Here is a 20,167-nt window from a genome sequence, read left to right on the forward strand (position 1 = left end):
ATAATAAATAGGCTTTCTATGGCCCACTATCTGAGAGAGAGAGATGGCACGCTTAGGACTGGCACACAAGCCCAAAGGCCAATATTAATCTCCCTTTTTTTTTTTCAGGGAGAATTTTTAAAACCAAAAAAAAATAAATAAATAGGCTTTCTATGGCCCACTATTTGTGAGAGAGATGGCACGCTTAGGACTGGCACACAAGCCCAAAGGCCAATATTAATCTCCCACTGATTGATTTATTGATTTTTCAGGTAGAATTTAGAACCCAAATCAAGCAAAAAAATAAATAGGCTTTCTATGGCCCACTGAGTGAGAGATGGCACAGACATCCCCACCAAAAAAAAAAAAAAAGGAACTGTCCTTCAATTACTATCTCCCTGCAGTAATCTCAGCCAGGTATGGCAGGCAGCAATAAGGAGTGGACTGATGCACAAATTAAATAAAAAGTGTGGGCAAACAAACAAGATAGCTGTGCAGAAAGGAAGGAACAAGAGGATTTGTGCTTTGAAAAAAGCAGTTGGTTTGCACAGCGGCGTACACACAGCAATGCAGCTATCAGGGAGCCTTCTAGGGCAGCCCTATGAGCTACAGCACTGAGGAAAAAAAAAAAAAATGTAGCTTCCACTGTCCCTGCACACCGAAGGTGTTGTTGGACAGTGCAAATCGCTTCAGCACAAGCGGTTTGGTGGTTAATGGACCCTGCCTAACACTATCCCTGCTTCCGACGAAGCGGCAGCAACCTCTCCCTAAGCTCAGATCAGCAGCAGTAACATGGCGGTCGGCGGGAACGCCCCTTTATAGCCCCTGTGACGCCGCAGACAGCAAGCCAATCACTGCAATGCCCTTCTCTAAGATGGTGGGGACCAGGACCTATGTCATCACGCTGCCCACACTCTGCGTTTACCTTCATTGGCTGAGAAATGGCGCTTTTCGCGTCATTGAAACGCGACTTTGGCGCGAAAGTCGCGTACCGCATGGCCGACCCCGCACAGGGGTCGGATCGGGTTTCATGAAACCCGACTTTGCCAAAAGTCGGCGACTTTTGAAAATGACCGACCCGTTTCGCTCAACCCTAGTGGTTACTGCAGGTTGTAGGCTTGTCGGAAGAGGTAGGTCTTCAGGTTCTTTTTGAAGGTTTCGATGGTAGGTGAAAGTCTGATATGTTGTGGTAGAGAGTTCCAGAGTAGGGGGGATGCGCGAGAGAAATCTTGTAGGCGATTGTGGGAAGAGGAGATAAGAGGGGAGTAGCGATGGAGATCTTGTGATGATCGGAGGTTGCGTGTAGGTAAGTACCTGGAGACGAGGTCACAGATGTATCGTGGAGACAGGTTGTGGATGGCTTTGTATGTCATGGTACTTTTTGTACTGGAGTCTCTGGGTAAAGGGGAGCCCGTGCATGGATTGATAGAGGGGAGAGGCTGGGGAATAGCGGGGGAACGGGTGGATTAGTCGGGCAGCTGAGTTTAGAATAGATTGGAGGGGTGCGAGAGTGTTAGAGGGGAGGCTACAGAGCAGTAGGTTACAGTAGTCGAGGTGGGAGATGATGAGGGCATGCACTAGGGTTTTTGCAGATTCTTGGTTTAGGAATGTACGGATCCGTGAAATATTTTTGAGTTGAAGGCGGCAGGAAGTGGAAAGGGCTTGAATATGCGGTTTGAAGGAGAGATAAGTGTCAAGGATTACCCCGAGGCAGCGAGCTTGTGGGACTGGGGAGAGTGAGCAGCCATTTACTGTAATGGATAGGTTCATTGGGGGGGTCGTGTGAGATGGGGGAAAGACAATGAATTCTGTTTTGTCCATGTTAAGTTTCAGAAATCTAGAGGAGAAGAATGATGAAATAGTGGACAGACATTGAGGGATTCTGGTTAGTAGGGAGGTGATATCTGGTCCAGAGATGTAGATCTGTGTGTCATCAGCGTAGAGATGATACTGAAAACCGTGAGATTCTATGAGCTGTCTCAGGCCAAAAGTGTAAACGGAGAAGAGCAGGGGCCCTAGATCTGAACCTTGTGGGACTCCGACAGATAGGGGGCGAGGTGAGGAGGTGGTGTGTGAATGGGAGACACTGAATATTCGGTCAGTTAGGTATGACGAGATCCAGGATAGGGCCAAGTCTTTGATGCCAAGGCATGAGAGGGTCTGTAATAATAGGGAATGGTCCACTGTATCAAAGGCAGAGGACAGGTCCAGGAGGAGGAGGATAGAGTAGTGTTGCTTGCTCTTAGCAGTTAATAGGTCATTGGTGACCTTAGGGAAGTTTCAGAGGAGGGGTGTGACCAGAAGCCTTATTGTAAGCGGTCAAAAAGGGAGCAGGAAGATAGATGGGGGACAGTTCAAGGTAAACGTGTTGTTCCAGTAGTTTTGAGGCATAGGGGAGAAGTGATATAGGGCAATAGCTAGATACAGAGGATGGGTCAAGAGAGGGCTTTTTGAGGATAGGTGTGATGGATAGGTGTGATGTTTAAAGCTTCAGGGGAAAACACCAGTTGTTAGTGATAGGTTGAAGAGATGGGTTAGAGTTGGGATGAAGACTGTGGCGAGGTTTGGGATGAAGTGGGAAGGGATCGGGTCAAGTGCACAGGCGGTGAGATGCGATCTTGAGAGTAGAGTGGAGAGTCGATCTTCTGTAATAGTGGAGAAGTTGGTTTTGGAGGTGGAGGGCTGGGTAGTTGGGAGGAAGAGCTCTGGGGGAATAGAATATAATACAGCCCACCTCCCCACAGAATATACTGCAGCCCCATCAAAGAGTATGATGCAATCATCCATCATAAAATCTAATTTAGCCCCCATAGAATATAATACAGCCCACCTCCCCATAATAGATAATGCAGCCCCCCATAGTATATAACACAGCCTCCTCCATAGAATATAATATACCCCCATAGTATATAACACGGCCTCCCCTATAGAATATAATATACCCCCATAGTATATAGCAAAGCACGCAGAGTATATAGCACAACCCACATAAGACAGCCCACGTAGTTGTATACAGCACAGCCCACGTAGTAGTATACAGCACAGCCCACGTAGCAGTATACAGCGCAGCCCACATAGCAGTATACAGCGCAGCCCACGTAGCAGTATGCAGCACAGCCCACGTAGCAGTATACAGCACAGCCCACGTAGCAGTATGCAGCACAGCCCACGTAGCAGTATGCAGCACAGCCCACGTAGCAGTATGCAGCACAGCCCACGTAGCAGTATGCAGCACAGCCCACGTAGCAGTATGCAGCACAGCCCACGTAGCAGTATGCAGCACAGCCCACGTAGCAGTATGCAGCACAGCCCACGTAGCAGTATGCAGCACAGCCCACGTAGCAGTATGCAGCACAGCCCACGTAGCAGTATGCAGCACAGCCCACGTAGCAGTATGCAGCACAGCCCACGTAGCAGTATGCAGCACAGCCCGCATCTCTCCTCTCCCACCCCCCCGAGAATGGCCCCACAGTCCAGTCAAAAAAAAAAAACACACTCCTCACCTCTCCTCATGCCCACGTTGCTCCCTGCTCCTGTCTCGGCGGCTGCCGCTGCACTGCCTGGCACACAGTGAGAGCGTACACACCCGCAGTGTCAGAGGCAGAGTGGGGAATGATGGGAGCACCCTGAGAAAGTCTTACAGTGCAGGAACGAGTTCACCAGGAGAATTTCACTGCAGTGAATTTGTATAGCGGTGAAATCTACTCTGCACTGTCTGTGACGGGGTGTACGGCAGAGCAAGAAGGGACAACAGGCCGAGGGATGATTCCACAGATTTATTAACAAGAACGCTGGAACAACACATGCAGGTAGATCTACAGAGTCCACAATTAGTCCAACGGAACAGGTTCGGGGGCACCTCCCGATAATCCTTGTGCCAGCTAACAAAGCAATAATCCACACGAGTCCAAGGGATCCAAAAACAATCTCACAAACGACGAGATATGTCCTCAGCTCAAGTCTCGCCCCGTTCGCTTCCGCAGTCCCAGATGGACATGGGGTCTTGCCTCAGCTAAGAATCCCCACTCCTTCTCCTTCAAGGATCAACTCACATCTGATCTCAAAATAAGAATGGATTGTCTGAGCTCCTGGGATCCGCCCATGAAGGGGGGTAGGGGTCACACCTTCTATTCAATGGTTGGGTCCACCAGAAGATTCTAGACTGGTGGGCTCCAAGTAGTCTATTTAGTATGTACATTTGACTAGCCACCTGCTGTGAGGAAGAATGGCTATTCTTTCACTAGTGGTGTTGACAAAGCTTAATTACATTATAGCTTAGGGCTGCAAGTATTGGGGGAAGGAGACATTGTTACAGGTGAACTCCCAGCCAAGAAAATACATAAATTACAGCTAATAGAAACCAGAGAACAGTTACATACATCAAATGGCATATTATTCAAATACAGGACAGGGCAAAAGTACATATCATGACACTGTCAAACTTTTTTTTTCTCACTGTGCGAGCGGTTATCTCATATGCCATATGACACCATGAGAAACACCCTGGGGGCCGAACCTGAATGGTAACACAGAGTTCCTGGTGATGTCCGTGTTAATTGTCCATGCCAGAACAGTAGGTGTTGGATACGGATGCCGAACTTTACTGTTCAGGTTCTCCCACCTCGAATTGCAAGTACCCAGGGACTCCAATGTACATTTCGCCAGGTGGCTTTCTCAAGGAGTTGACTTCTGAATTCATCTTGTGCCACTGGTTTTTCGCTGTCATTGCCATTTGGTTTGTCTTATTTTCTTTTTGCACACATGAAAAACTGATGAAACTCTGATGGCAAAAACCATGGAGGATCTTTACAAAATTTGATCCAAACAGCTGATGATTATTGAATAAGATAAAATGATGAAAACCAGTCGGTTTTATCAAGTATGCAAAAAAAGATGTGTGATACCAGCCAAAAAGCAGTGGTAAGTTCACGTATGGGTTCTGGTCAAGAGTCATGGTTCAGATATCATGATCTGTACGCAGTCTGTGAAACTCAGATGATTGAAGCCAATCTTATGTAGTCATAATAAAGGGAGACTTGCCTAGTAGAGAATACCGCTCAGAGTAGTCACTCCGCCACAGAGGCTGGAGAATCTGGGAGATACTAAGAATGGAACGATGGACTGAGCCGTCAATGACTGTGAAGAAAAGCAAAAAATACTTAACAGCTTTCCCAGGAATGAATAAGTTCCAAGTTACACAAATTGAGGGAGGCATGCGTAGTTGATTACAGCGATGAGACATGCAGCTACGGCGAGTCAAACATAATATTAGAGCACGCCGAATATACTCTATTAGCACTCCAGCATGCTTGGATAGCACCTTATATGAGCACGCTCTCTCATTGCTACAAGCCACCTTTACTTTCTAGGGCTAGTTTCACATTTGCGTTTAAAAACGCAGCGTTTAAAACGCAAATGCAGGTGGTGAAAAAAATGCATGTTAACGCGCACAAACGCTGCATTTTTTAGACGCATGCATTTTTGCATACGGTTAAAAAACTGCCGCGTTTTTACGCATTTACATGCGTTTTTCCTGCGTTTGCGTTTTTGGTACACATGATGAGAAATTTCACAAGAGAAAAATCAAGATCCAGACACCGCCAATGAGACTATAGAGGGCTTGTGACATGACTCTGTGAACCAAAATATGGAAAAATTGTAGCTCTCAAAATGTGTTAACGCAAAAAAGATTTTTTGGAATAAAAAGCGTCTTTAGTGTGTGACAGCTGCCAATCATAAAAATCAACTAGAAAACCCACTACAAATAGAAATGGCTAGGGTTAGGGTTTGGATCCCTTGGGTTAGGGTTAGGGTTTGGATCCCTAGGGTTAGGGTTAGGATTTGGATCCCTAGGGTTAGGGTTAGGGTTTGGATCCCTAGGGTTAGGGTTTGGATCACTAGGGCTAGGGTTTGGATCCCTAGGGTTAGGGTTTAGATTGCTAGGGGTAGGGCTAGGGTTAGGGCTAGGGTTAGGGTTTGGATCCCTTTATCACCTTGATGGTGGGGGGTGGCTCATCAGTATGTAGACTTGTTTTTCTCTATGGAAACGCATGCGTTAAAAAACGCAACCAAACGCATGTGCTTAAAAATGCATGCGTTTACATAGACAGCAATAAAAAATTTTGTCGCAAAAAAATGCATGCGTTTTTTTGCGGCCAAAAAAACGCCTCAAGAAATTACTACATGTTGCATTTCCGCAACAAAACGCAAGCATAGAAACGACGCATGCGTTGTCAAACGCTGTAAAATGCATACAAAAAAAAGGCATGCATTTTTAATGTTAAATATAGGAAAAAAAACACATGCGTTTATATGCGTTAAAATGCAGCGGCAAAAAACGCAAATGTGAAACCAGCCTAAACCATTTCCTCCCTGTAGATAAGAATTACGTCCAAGATTGCAGACTCTCTTCTTCTCACTTCTACCTTTTGAAAGATAAAGTAGTCAGCCAGTTGTTCAGCCACATCCTCAGTCTGTCCAGGTGGCCTATAGCCTAAACCTACAATAGTGTCCTTTCTGTTCTTCTCTCCTTGTATTCTTAGATGATTCATGCAGGAGTCATCATTTCTCTTCGATCATTTTTAGGTCTTAATCTAAGTTTCTGCTTCTGTTTGAGAGTCTCCATCCAGTGTGGATGCAACTACCAAGTGTTGTGACTTCAGACACCCAAACCATTAAGCATGCAACCTCTAAGCATCTGTGCCTCTCCGTGAGAAATATATATATATTTTTCATATGCCCCAAAAAGTGCCTGCAACATCCCAGCATGATGCACACATTTTTTTCCAAATGTTCTCTCCTTTTCCATTCTGTACTTATGAATGGTCACTTTTGTTTCTTTCTTTCTTTTGTGAACTTTAATCTCGCGAATTAACCTTTTCCATTGTGACTACAATGGAAACAAGGCTATTTGTCTCTTTTAGGATCTTATTGATTATATAGAATATGAATGTTTGATTATGGGGGTCCTACTCCCACCAATCATCTAAATAAAGCTCCCCAATCAATGTTTAGACATGTACACCACCAGTATGCCTACAGTAGCGTTTGGGATTGAGCTGCAGTACAACCGACAGTCACAAACCTATGATAATAATGGAGGATGCACTACTACAACTTTTCCTCTATTTAGCTAGTGATTGAAGATACCAGGTGGTAGATCGATACAAATCTACCACAGTGAGGGTGATCAATGAGTGGAACAGGTTCCCACGAGAGGTGTTGAGTTATCCTCCAGTAGAAGTCTTCAAACAGAGGCTGGAAAGACATCTGTCTGCGATGGTTTAGTGAATCCTGCATTGAGCAGAGGAATTAGACATGATGACTCTGGAGGTTCCATCCAAATTTAACATTCTAGGATTCTATGATTCTAAATCTGTTATTTGCACTGTATCTTCTCATCATCATTACTAAAGTTCTGGAAAACTCCTTATCAATTCTTGCAGCTCTCTGATATATCTTTTGGGGTTGTGCTCGTCCTCTATTATCTCTCTAATGTGTGAATTTATTTTACAGGTAGAACGTGGTCAATGCTGACAAGCGGCCATGACGTCCAGTAAGTAGACTTCATGATGGCTTTTCCTAAAGGGGTTGCCCAGTCCAAATCATTAAGTCTGCAGGCACTCTATGTGACTGCAGACCTTTGAATCCCCCAGTTCATGCACTGTGCGTTGAGGGGATTTGCTGGTTTCTGACCTGGGACCAGAGAGTTTGTATGAGTTATACGTACTACCGGCCAATGGGCATGGCCTCTCTCTCCAAACGCTTGTACTGAGCTGAGGCCGCGACCCGACTAGTGATGCGGCAGTCCAGCAGGAGTGTCCAACTAGAGGGCGCGTCGCACAACACTTGTTTGGTTCAAGGCCCCACCCACTGGCCGGGGGTATGTATAGCTATTACAAAGCCTCCGGAACTGGGTCGGAAACCGATGAATCCCCACAGCACACGGTGCTGGGGAGATTCATATGTCTACAGTCAGAGTGACTGCAGACTTATTGATTTGCATCGGACAACCCCTTTAAGGCCGGCGTCACAATAGCGAGTATTACGGACGTATGAGCACATAAAATACGTCCGTAAAACACACATTACACATGGATCAATGATTCTCAATGGGTCAGGTCCTATCAGCCGTATATAACGCATCCGTATTATGCGGCTTTCTACGGCCGTACAAAATCGCAGCATGCTGCGTTTGACACCGTATTGCACAAATAATACGCCAATGAAAGTCTAAGGGGGCGAGAAAAATACGGATTACACACGGACCAGCAGTGTGACTTGCGAGAAATACGCAGCGGTGTTAGAGAGAAAAGCCGGCAATTCAGTGCGGTGTACAGTAAAATCACACTGACAGCTTACAATAGAATAGGTAGAATAAATGTGTACACATAGAATAGGTGTGTATATATATGTGTGTGTGTCAGTGAGGCACATATATGTGTATATATTAATATTTCATACAGCGCTAGACAGCTTTAAAGCCGGTAATTCAATTGCCGGCTTTTGCTTTCTCCTTCCTAAACCCGACATGTTATGAGACATGGTTTACATACAGTAAACCATCTCATATTCCGATTTTTTTTTTGCATATTCCACACTACTAATGTTAGTAGTGTGTATGTGCAACGTTTGTGCGCTCTAGCTATTAAATTTAAAGGTTAAATGGCGGAAAAAAACTTGGCGTGGGCTCCCACGCAATTTTCTCCGCCAGAGTAGTAAAGCCAGTGACTGAGGGCAGATAGTAATAGCCTGGAGAGGGTCCATGGTTATTGCCCCCCCCCCTGGCTAAAAACACCTGCCCCCAGCCACCCTAGATAAGGCACATTTGTAAGATGCGCCTATTCTGGCACTTGGCCACTCTCTTCCCATTCCCGTGTAGCGGTGGGATATGGGGTAATGAAGGGTTAATGTCACCTTGCTATTGTAAGGTGACATTAAGCCAGATTAATAATGGAGAGGCGTCAATTATGACACCTGTCCATTATTAATCCAATTGTAGTGAAGGGTTAAATAAAACACAAACACATTATTAAAAAGTATTTTAATGAAATAAACACAAAGGTTGTTGTAATATTTTATTGTACTCTCAATCCGCCATTTAACCCTTAAATTTAATAGCTAGAGCGCACAAACTTTGCACATACACACTACTAACATTAGTAGTGTGGAATATGCAAAAAAAATGGGAATATGACATGGTTTACTGTATGTAAACCATGTCACATATCATGTCGGGTTTGTGAAGGAGATAGCAAAAGCCGGCAATTGAATTACCGGCTTTTCACATATCTCGCGCTGAATGAAATATAAATACAGTGTATGCGTGTATATATGTATATGTATATATATATATATATATATATATATATATATATATATATATATATATATATATATATGTATATATATATATATATATATATATAATATATTGTGGTGCAGTGACAAGTGTTGCAGCCAGGGGGCGCTGCATGTGCACTTCGGGATGCACATGGAGACATAATTGGGTTGAAACAGCAACTGGTCATGTGATTGATGGACGCTATGTATCACAGAGGTAGGTGGCCCTGTGATGGAAGCCTGGGTATGTTTTGCTCAAACAGATCTACTACTGAGGGATTTGTTTACATTGGGAAGGCTTCCAGGTGATTGGAGAGATGGGTGGGTCTAGTCACCTACAAACCCACCCAAAGAGGCGTGTCTGAATACGTAAGTTGGTTTTGTGTTGAAGGACCTGTGGTGATGTCACACTCACCTGACTAGCCATGTGACAGGTACCTGGGTGTGGTTACACCTATGAAAAGTAGGTGTGTGTAGCACACGGTGGGAGTGTTTTGGGAGACTGCAACTGTGGACAGACTTCCATGTGTCCTGGCTGGACACTACAGAGTGGCCTGGGTGCTGCAAGGTCCTGGACGGTCGGTGTTGGAGGCTCCTAGGAGTGGAGTCCTCCTGGAAGCACCTGGAGACCGTAGACCTGGATGGTCTGTGTTGAGGACCTGGGACTGACGTGAAGTCAGTGTGAGGAGTGGACTCCTGAAAGGTAAACCTGGACTGGGGGAATTGTAATATACAGCAGAGAAGCCTATCTGCTACATGTACTGTCTGATGTCCTTTAACCCTGCTGTTCTGTTCGGTCTGGGGAGACCTATTTTGAACTTTGGTATTTTTTGGGGTGTTCAAGATGCGGTTCTGAAACTTGTGGTTGATTGACTTAAATGAGGATGGGTCGGTCGGCCACGGGTTTCAGAGCCGCATCTTGAATATTTTAAAGAATATTGAAGTTCAAAGTCGGTCATTTTTGACCAACAGAACAGCAGGGTTAATGTTTCGTGGCTGGATTGCAATGGACTGTACATCATATGGTTTATGCAGTTTAATAAACCAGACTCATGTGAGGTACCGTGCCAGAGTGCTTGAATCTTGTGCCAAGCGAATGTCCCCCAACGCCTGCGAGAAAATATCGCAGTACGGACGCCATACGGATTACATACGGAGGATGCCATGCGCAAAATACGCTGCCACACCCTGCCAACGGAGGAGATACGGATAACTATTTTGGGAACATTTCTGCGTATTACGGCCATATTATGGCCGTAAAATACGGACCGTATTGTCTTACGCCGAGTGTGACGCCAGCCTAAAGAAAATGACAATTGCAATGAGTCTGGAATGTGTGATTGTCTGGAGTTTACATTAAGTTTGTGAATAACAACTTCAAAGGTTCAAATAGAACAAAAGCAAATAATATATAATCTGTGAGCTGTGATTAACTATTGAGCTGTAAGAATTTACTTGGTTCCTAGATGCAGCCACAAGAGTTTTGACTTCCTACAGATTAATGTTAGGCAGTTCTTCTTACACCAAATAACCTTTTTATTAGTTTTTATCACATATCTGTGGCTTTAGATTGGGTGTCTGCAGTGTTTTCAGTGTGCCCACTTTTGTAGCTGATGACCCTACCTTCACAAGGCTCAGCTGTTTTTAATGTTCACCTCACGATGAAGATATCTAGGTGGCATGTCATTTTTTTTTCATTTAGTCGAGGAAATTTACAATTTTGTTGTGGACTATCCAACAACCCATAGATGTTATTACATTTTACAGATCAGAATTCTCCTCTCATCCAAACCCAACCTTTAGGACCATGGAAATCTCGCACTCCATCCACAGACTCTGTTACGTATGGACTGGGAGACCTTACAAAGGTTAGAAATGTTTGTACCATTAAGTTCACAAATGTTATAGTTGAATTCTCCAGGCAAACATTTATCATTTATTTATTACAGGTAGAAGAGATTATATTTAAAGACAAAGGTAAAATAATAGTAGAGTGTTGTCCTTTATGACAAGCCCTTCCACAGCTGGTGGCCACTCGTTCTTGTATGGTCTTCTGATAATCTCTCGAATGCTCAGAAGATTTTATATTGTAGCATGTGATTCAATGCTAGGTTGGAAAAGTTACTGAAAATAAATTCTGAGACCAGGACATCTGAGGTGAACATTTGGGCTAATACTATAAGAAATTGGCTAACAAAGAACCCTTTATCTCTTTGGCATGTTGCATTCACAGTAGTTGTGCTATATATTGATTTTCTCTGAATATATTTTGACAGTACTGTTGACCATGTTTTAGTCTTCCAGACCCGTGATGGACAAACCCTTTATTCAGTGCACTCCGAGAAAGAACAGCCGGGGCCAACCCTAAACCTATACCTTAAGGACTCTTTTGAGAAGGACGTAGTTCGGCTTCATTTGCTTTCATATAATGGATGCGATGACCATGAGACGTATGTAAGTTTTGTGAAGTCTTAGGTAATTTAACCAGATCAGTTAGATCAGTGTGTTAAGTGAGTTCTCAAGTGAAAGGTCACTGGCTCGAATCAAAAATCAGCCATGAATAAGATTACTAAGAAAGAGAAATGGCCTCATCCGCCTCATCGATGGCTGTCTCTCGACCAAGGAAATTGCCAAACTGCATCATGTGTGTGCCATGACAAATGGAAGAATGCGAATTGAAGTCCATCCATCTATATAAAAGCCAAGAAGTGGACATCCAGGCAAAATATCAGTGAACAAGTTGGCTCATCCTAAAGTCTATCAATTCTGACTTGACAAGCACGGCAGTAGAGGTGGCTTGTAAGCTTTGTAATAGTGAGATCACAGATGTCCATGAAAGCACTGTGCCATACACATTACCTGTCTGGAATAGTGGATGGAAGAAAGATGGTAACAGACTTCAATATAGCCAGCGTTGGCTCAAATATTCTAAAAAAACAGGAAAAGTGGTCAGTTGAAGATTTGAAATGGGTGACTTGGAGCGATGGAGTAAAAGTCAATAGACAAGGCCGTGATGGGTGCAAATGGGTCCAGAAGAAACAAGGGAAGAATGGGTTAGAGGATCAAGAAATTGCATTCATTTCAGGGGAGGAAGCCTGATAATATAGGCTTGTTTCACAGCCACAGGCTGTGAGTATTCTAAAAGATGAGTTACTTTGTACCAGGACCGGACTGGGACTAAAATTCAGCCCTGGCATTTGAAGGTACACAGGCCCACTTGTCACATGGTGACTGTATAATATCTTTGTACACTTGTAGGTTGCAAGTGAGGGGAGTGTAACACGACTATATAACATATAATCACAGCTGTATCCAGCATTACAGCTCAGTCCTATTTATTGTTTTTAGTTGCAGTACCAAGAAAAGCCGCTACTTTACCTACATTACTGGATCTCGTAGATAAGGAAGGGATGAGATGACCAAAGGCTATGGAACCTCATTTTGAAGCTCCATAAACTTTGCCTAGAGCCACTTTTGGTACCGCTGAGCAGGACGAGACCCGGTGACTCTGAAGAGCGGTGACATCAGTAATGTCACTCACAGCTCTTCAGATATTCCGGGTCTTGCGCTGAGCTCCGCAACTGTGAAGAGCGGCATTGTTACTACCGTCACCGCTCTTCAGAGTCGCTGGGTCTCGCCAGGTCTTGGCTAGTAGTGGGGATGTCCGAAAGACACCTCTCCATTACTTACATCAGGGATTGATAGCAGCTGACATTACACAGCTGACACTAACCCTAAACATCATTACATATACCAGAATTAAATGCTCTGGCGGCTGGGAAAAGCAGTAGAGTTAGCACTATTCCCAGACGCCGGGTGCTAACTACAGCTGTCATCATCCTTGCCTGGTCTCCCTGCAAAGCATTTCTGTTGTATTTACAGGCGATGATATCAGGCCGCTAAACGAGTGTGATCAACAATACTAAAGTTGTTCACTTGTTTCCCGGCCTCTTTACACTAACTGAGAAAGAATGAAGGGAACAGAACAATCACAATTAGATCAATCTGTTCCCATACAGTATCATGTTATCAGCAGCACAACTACAGTTTACATCTGTGATGTGCTGCCGAGAACAAGGATTTCGGTTCCCACATAAACAATCCAATCACTCGATGAATAGGCAGCATTTTGCTTGTTTAGTATAATACACCCCATAGTCCTCCATATATTATAATGTGCACCTCAGTCCTCCATATAGTATAATACACTCCTCAGTCCTCCATATAGTATAATATACTCCTCAGTCCTCCATATAGTATAATACACTCCTCAGTCCTCCATATAGTATAATACACTCCTCAGACCTCCATATAGTATATTACACTCCCCAGTCTCATCCATATAGTATAATACGCTCCACAGTCCTCCATATAGTATAATACACTCCTCATAGTCATCCATATATTAAAATACACTGCAATTCCTCCATATAGTATATAGAGAATATAATGCAGAGTATATAGAGAATATAATGCAGCCACTCATATAGTATAATGCAGCCCCTGCATATATAATATATGGTAGCCCCTCATAGAACATAATGCAGCCCCCAGAGAATATAATGTAGTCCCTCCATAGAATATAATACAGCACCCCATAGAATGTAATGCAGCACAGCCCTCATAGAATGTAATGCAGCCAGCCCTCATAGAATGCAATGCAACCAGCCCTCATAGAATGCAATGCAACCAGCCCTCATAGAATGCAATGCAGCCAGCCCCCATAGAATGTAATGCAGCAAGCCCCCCATAGAATGTAATGCAGCACAGCCCCCATAGAATGTAATGCAGCCAGCCCCCATAGAATGTAATGCAGCTAGCCCCCATAGAACGTAATGCAGCCAGCCCCCATAGAATGTAATGCAGCCAGCCCCCATAGAATGTAATAGATCCCCCCCATAGACTGTAATGCAGCCAGCCCCATAGACAGTAATGCAGCCAGCCCCCATAGAATGTAATGCAGCACAGCCCCCATAGAATGTAATGCAGCCAGCCCCCATAGAATGTAATAAATCCCCCCATAGAATGTAATACAGCCCCCCCAATAGCCCTACAATCCAGTTATCACTCACTGATATATTTAAAAAAAAACACTCTCCTCACTTCTCGTGCGCCATGCTGCTCCCAGCTGAGGTCTCAGCAGCTGCAGTCTGCCCGCCTGACACACAGTAGGTGCTCTATGTTATGACATCATCGTGCACCCGCAGTGTCGGAGGCAGAGCGGGGAATGATGGGAGAGGGAGCGACAGGAGACGCTCTCTTCTCCATCATTGCATTCATAGACGCCGGTATAGTTGAATGCGGTGGCGCTGGTGAGGTGGAGTCGGCTGTGAGGGGGAGTCGGCCCGAAGGCCAGTCCGGCCCTGCTTCATACACTCGAGTACTATGGGAATGAAAAGAACTACAGTGTTTCAGCAATGACCCAAATCATATGTCAAGATTGGTGAAGAAATGGTTCAATGACGATGAAGTAGAGATGCTGGATTGGCCTCCACAGTCCCCAGACCTCAAACTGATTGAACAGTTCAAGTTACAGTTGAAGAAAAAGCTGTAGACATACCCAAGTGAGTTGACCAGTATGCATCAACTTTGGGAACATGTAGAAGAAACCTGAGATCAGATTTCGGTTGAGATATGCTTGAATCTGATTGAACATGCCTGGAAGGATTCAGGCAGGGATAAAGCCAAAGGTGGATTTACAAAATAATGAAAATTCAAATTTAGATTTTTTACGAGCAAAACTTTAGTCTCACGTTCAAAGCCAGAGCGGAGAGATATGGAGCTTGAATGTCAAAAGATGGAAACATTGCTATCCTTTCGCTCATCAGTGTAAATGAATAGTGGACTCACAGAGTCAATGTTACTGGTGGGCCTTTAGCACCCCAGCCTGACACCGTACAAGCTATCTACTCGGACACATGCTCCATTTTTTTCTCTCTCTCTTGTTGCAGATTGTTGCCCCTTCGAATCATCCTGTGGGCCATGTAAAAATTGATTCTATATCTGGAAATCTGAATATTAGCATTCAGATATCTGAGGACACATCTACATATATTGCTAGCCTTCCAATGTTTCTACACACGCAGAAGAGCACTTCCGTAGAGGTGAGTGAATTCATCAATGAAAGAACATTGATAGGATAACGATACATTGGTTGGATGAGCAGATTGAAGGATTTTATCTCACCTCCTGACCAAGGTTTAATAGCAATGTGCTCCAGGGCTGGCGCCATCCCAGAGGGTTCATTTTTGGTCTTCCCTCGTGCCTGTGTAGCGTGTCCATCTACATTATTTTACTTTGTATATGTATGTTTACTCTGTTACGAAATTACATAGCGATATGGTTTGTTTTATTTTTAGTACCTTTTCACGGTTGCCTCTTTTGCATATTGGTTGGAAGGGCAGATAAAACAGTTTTCATCTTTACCCTTTTATATAACCGATATATCTTCCAGCATTATTAAGGCAGAAATTCTATCTACGTCATATAATTCTAAGAACAAGTTTCTTCTTTTCATCCCCAAGATACTAAACGTGAACGGGTCTCATCAAGTAGCCAAAATAACAAGAGAGAGAGAATTGAATTCGGCGCATGTCGTCTTCCAGTTCACTGAAGACCTGAATTCCTGTACAAAAACTGTATTCCTCGGGGCTTTTCTCTACTTGGTGAGTGTCTACAGCATTCAGCTATGATACAGAGCAAGAAAAGAGCCAAAGGTATAAAATATTATTCAATCTGATTTCTGGATCTTTTCTCTTAGGAGTTGTTCAATTGACCACCTGCCATGTACCTTTCTCATGTGAAAATATGACCAAACACTCAATGGGACCCTTAGACCCCAGTCCAGAGCCTCTCACCTAGCCAAATCAGTTCTTATGCTTCTCACTGACGAGGGCCAACAGCCCGAAACACCATGTCTGCAAATTGAGATACTGATTTGGCTTTTATCCTAAGTCATATTGCACGTCTCTTTAAAGGGTTGATTGTGACTTGCAGGATCGCTACTTCCAACAGCTGGCGCTATAGGGTTTAAGTCCTCTTTTTCTCGGAAGAGGCAATTTGCATATTCAATGGGATTTAGTAATTATGATGATTTAATCCCTGTTAAACCCATGTAATTATGCTTTTCACAATTGAAGTTACTCTAAAATGTAGTTACTCAAAAACTTTTCCCTGAAAGTTTGAGTCAAATGTATTCACCACAAAATTAATGTTCCTTATTATGCTCTGGGTTTTCTTCAAACCTCAGAGCATAATAAACAGAAGTTAAAAACAAATAATACCTTCCTGATCACTTTTCCGGCTGCTTACTGCCTGCCATTCGATTCTCAAGACCTCCATCTGCGACTAAGGCTACTTTCACACTAGCGTTAACTGCAATCCGTCACAATGCCTCATTTTGCAGTAAAAACGCATCCTGCAAAAGTGCTTGCAGGATGCGTTTTTCCCCATAGACTTGCATTGACGACGGATTGCCACACGTCGCATCCGTCGAGCGACGGATGCGTCGTGCTTTGGCGGACCGTCGGGAGCAAAAAACGCTACATGTAAGGTTTTTTGCCCCTGACGCGCATGCGCGGCCGGAACTCCGCCCCCACCTCCCCGCAACTCACAATGGGGCAGCGGATGCGCCAGAGAAATGCATCCGCTGCCTCCATTGTGCAGTGCGTTAAACACTAGCGTCGGAATCTCTGTCCGACGCATTGCGACGGGGAGATTCCGACGCTAGTGTGAAAGAAGCCTAAGCCTCAGAAGTTCCAACACATTGTAAGGTGAGGTGACACTGTAGATGATGAAGGTGAGTAGTGAGTTGACACTGTTCAAGACGTAGGTAAGCAGTAAGTGGACGCTGTGGATGTTGATGAGCAGTGAGGTGACACTATAGATGATGGAGGTGAGCAGGGGCGGTTCCATGTTGTTGAGGGCGCCGGGCGAAAGAGTCTCAGTGGGCCCCCCCTTTAACACATACCAAGATTCATGATGCACAGATACAGCAGAGAAATCTAGGTATAGTAAAATGCCAGATTTCACTTCTTACATGAGTGACCGCTATTGTAAATTCTACAATACCATACAGCAGAGGGGCTTTATATAAGTCAACCCCTTATATGCCAATTTTTGTGACCTACTCCCACTTCCTCAGTTACCAGTAGGCATTTTATCGTTAGCTAAACTTGCTGTAATGAAAAAACTGCATACATTGAATATGACAATTTTTTTACGGAAAACTTTGTAAAGTAAACATTAGAAAGTATTAACATAGAATATTTGTAAAAGTGCAAAATGGTAGCATATAATACAGCCATGTAGTATATAATACAGCCACATAGTATATAATACAGCCATGTAGTATATAGCACAGCCACATAGTATATAACACTGCTAAGTAGTATATAGCACAGCCCACGTAGTATATAGCACAGCCCACATAGTATATAGTACAGCCATGTAGTATATAACACAGCCCACATAGTATATAACACAGCCATGTAGTATATAGGATAGCCCGCATCTCTCCCCCGAGAGTGGCCCCACAGACCAGTACTCACTGTTATAGTAAAAAAACAAACACGTGGCTGTGTTATATACTATGTTTGCTGTGTTATGTAATGTGGCTGTGCTATATACTACATGGGCTGTGCTATATACTACGCGGACTGTGCTTTATGCTTTGTGGGCTGTGCTTTATACTATGTTGGCTGCATTATATACTATGTGGCTGTGCTATATACTACATGGCTGTGTTATATACTACGTGGGCCATGCTATATACTATGTGATTGTGTTATATACTACGTGGGCTGTGTTATATACTATGTGGGCTGTGTTATATACTACGTGGGCTGTGTTATATACTATGTGGCTGTGCTATATACTACATGGCTACATTATATGCTATGTTGGCTGTGCTATTGTAGCACCCCAGAAGTTTGGGTACCACAGTAGTGCTTCCTTCCTCTCGGGGAGGGTAGTGCTATGCCTGAAGACAAGTGATATTCCCTTTGGCAGGTTATCACAGACACACAGCTTCTAAATACAGACCAGGAGGGGGAGTTCAAAACCCTATTTTAGGGCAGCTTCCCTGGATAAAGATCCTGGTTTGGAGGAGGTGTCAGTTCAGTTTGTACAGACAGTCTGTGAGCGAGGACAGACAGGAAAGGAGCAGAGGAGAGATTCAGGGCTCAAGGAGGCTGAGAATAGGCCTCCGAGGAGTCAGTACGCAGAGACCGGATACCGGGAGCCCGAGGCTAGGGTGGAATTACAGGACACTCAGCAGAACGAGAGGGCATAAGATCACACAGACATTGTCCAAACTATGACACTAGATGTAGGTGAGCAGTGAGGTAACACTAGATGATGTAGGTGAGCAGTGAGGTGACACTGTATATGTAGGTGAGCAGTGAGTTGACACTGTAGATGATGTAGGTGAGCAGTGAGATGACTGTAGATGATGTAGGTGAGCAGTGAGTTGACACTGTAGATGATGTAGGTGAGCAGTGAGATGACTGTAGATGATGTAGGTAAGCAGTGAGTTGACACTGTAGATGATGTAGGTGAGCAGTGAGATGACTGTAGATGATGTAGGTGAGCAGTGAGTTGACACTGTAGATGATGTAGGTGAGCAGTGAGATGACTGTAGATGATGTAGGTGAGCAGTGAGTTGACACTGTAGATGATGTAGGTGAGCAGTGAGTTGACACTAGATGATAGAGATGAGCAGTGAAGTGACACTGTAGATGATGTAGGTGAGCAGTGAGGTGACTATGTAAATGATGTAGGTGAGCAGTGAGTTGACACTAGATGTACGTGAGCAGTGAAGTGACACTGTAGATTATGAAGATGAGTAGTGGTGACACTGTAAATTTGAGTATAATTCAATTTTACTCAAATTTGCAGATTCCACGGTCGTAGTCATGATGAGACCCTCACTTACAGCACAAATTACGGGAGAGAGGAGCACAAGTTATGCACTGGAGGGCACACAGTAGAGGACAGGCTTGATAGAAATCATTGCTGTAAGATCATTTGGATAAAATCTGAGTGCTTCTGACCCCAGCAGCTCTTGGGTAGAAATAAGTTCATTTTTCCCTGTAGCTGCCCTTTCCGTGAGGGCAGCATTGTAATGCTATTAATTTCAGATGAACCCTCTATCAGCAGGTAAGAAGTGTTATCTGATGTGACTGGTTCCTGTGACATTAATAGTTACATGGTTTTTTCTATCTGTATTTTAGAGCTTTCACCTACATGAGATTTCAAGATTGGAAAATTCCTCTCCAACTTTTAAAGACGTATGGATCATTGACAGTGTGGACTGGGAGGATCGATTTGGTTTTAGCAGCCAATCTTGTGAAAAACGGAGGGATGTAGATGTGGACATTTCCAGTGACCAAAGTGGCTGCTGCAGTAGTTGTGGCGCTGAATGTATGGCTTGTCTGTGCTGTATTGGGGAAGTATTTCTCCGTTGTGCTGAATGCTGCAATTGCTGTTTAGGTTGTCTTCTGCTCGTGCTGTGTTGTAGTGACTGATTGTATTTATTAAAAAAAAAATGTGCATTTGATTATCAAGCTGTTGTTTCTTTGTCCTTGAGGGCTGAGGCATTGAGGTTAGCAATCATTCAGCTATTTTCCATTGGTAACACAAGTTTTCAGCTTAAAGGTTGACATAACTATGCAGTGTGCTCACCCTATAACCTAACATATTGATCCAGAGGAAGGCGATTCCCATAGGGAAGATGCAAATATCTCCTTTTTAGGGGAAAAATACTTCCGGGCTCCAGATAGAGCAATCAGACTAGTTCCATAGATAATCGTCCCATCACATACTCTAATGCCCGTAACATTATATT

The 20,167-nt window shown here is 43.9% G+C and overlaps 1 protein-coding gene across 4 annotated transcripts in view; it reads left to right on the top strand.

The window, feature by feature from the left end:
• Window positions 1-19,886, top strand: part of LOC138677391 (uncharacterized) — a 43,405-nt gene extending 23,519 nt beyond the window's left edge. For 2 of the 4 annotated variants that reach the window (XM_069767477.1, XM_069767478.1), the window contains exons 2-8: window positions 7,495-7,534; window positions 11,089-11,189; window positions 11,271-11,298; window positions 11,618-11,775; window positions 15,273-15,425; window positions 15,846-15,986; window positions 19,554-19,886. In XM_069767477.1, the coding sequence (XP_069623578.1) occupies window positions 7,525-7,534; window positions 11,089-11,189; window positions 11,271-11,298; window positions 11,618-11,775; window positions 15,273-15,425; window positions 15,846-15,986; window positions 19,554-19,847 (885 nt within the window). In that variant the 5' untranslated portion in view covers window positions 7,495-7,524 and the 3' untranslated portion in view covers window positions 19,848-19,886. The remainder of the gene's footprint in view (window positions 1-7,494; window positions 7,535-11,088; window positions 11,190-11,270; window positions 11,299-11,617; window positions 11,776-15,272; window positions 15,426-15,845; window positions 15,987-19,553) is intronic. The other 2 variants (XM_069767479.1, XM_069767480.1) reach the window with 2 other exon arrangements.
• Window positions 19,887-20,167: the final 281 nt, after the last annotated feature.

This window comes from Ranitomeya imitator, chromosome 4, assembly GCF_032444005.1.
Source record: "Ranitomeya imitator isolate aRanImi1 chromosome 4, aRanImi1.pri, whole genome shotgun sequence".
Taxonomy (NCBI): Eukaryota; Metazoa; Chordata; class Amphibia; order Anura; family Dendrobatidae; genus Ranitomeya; species Ranitomeya imitator.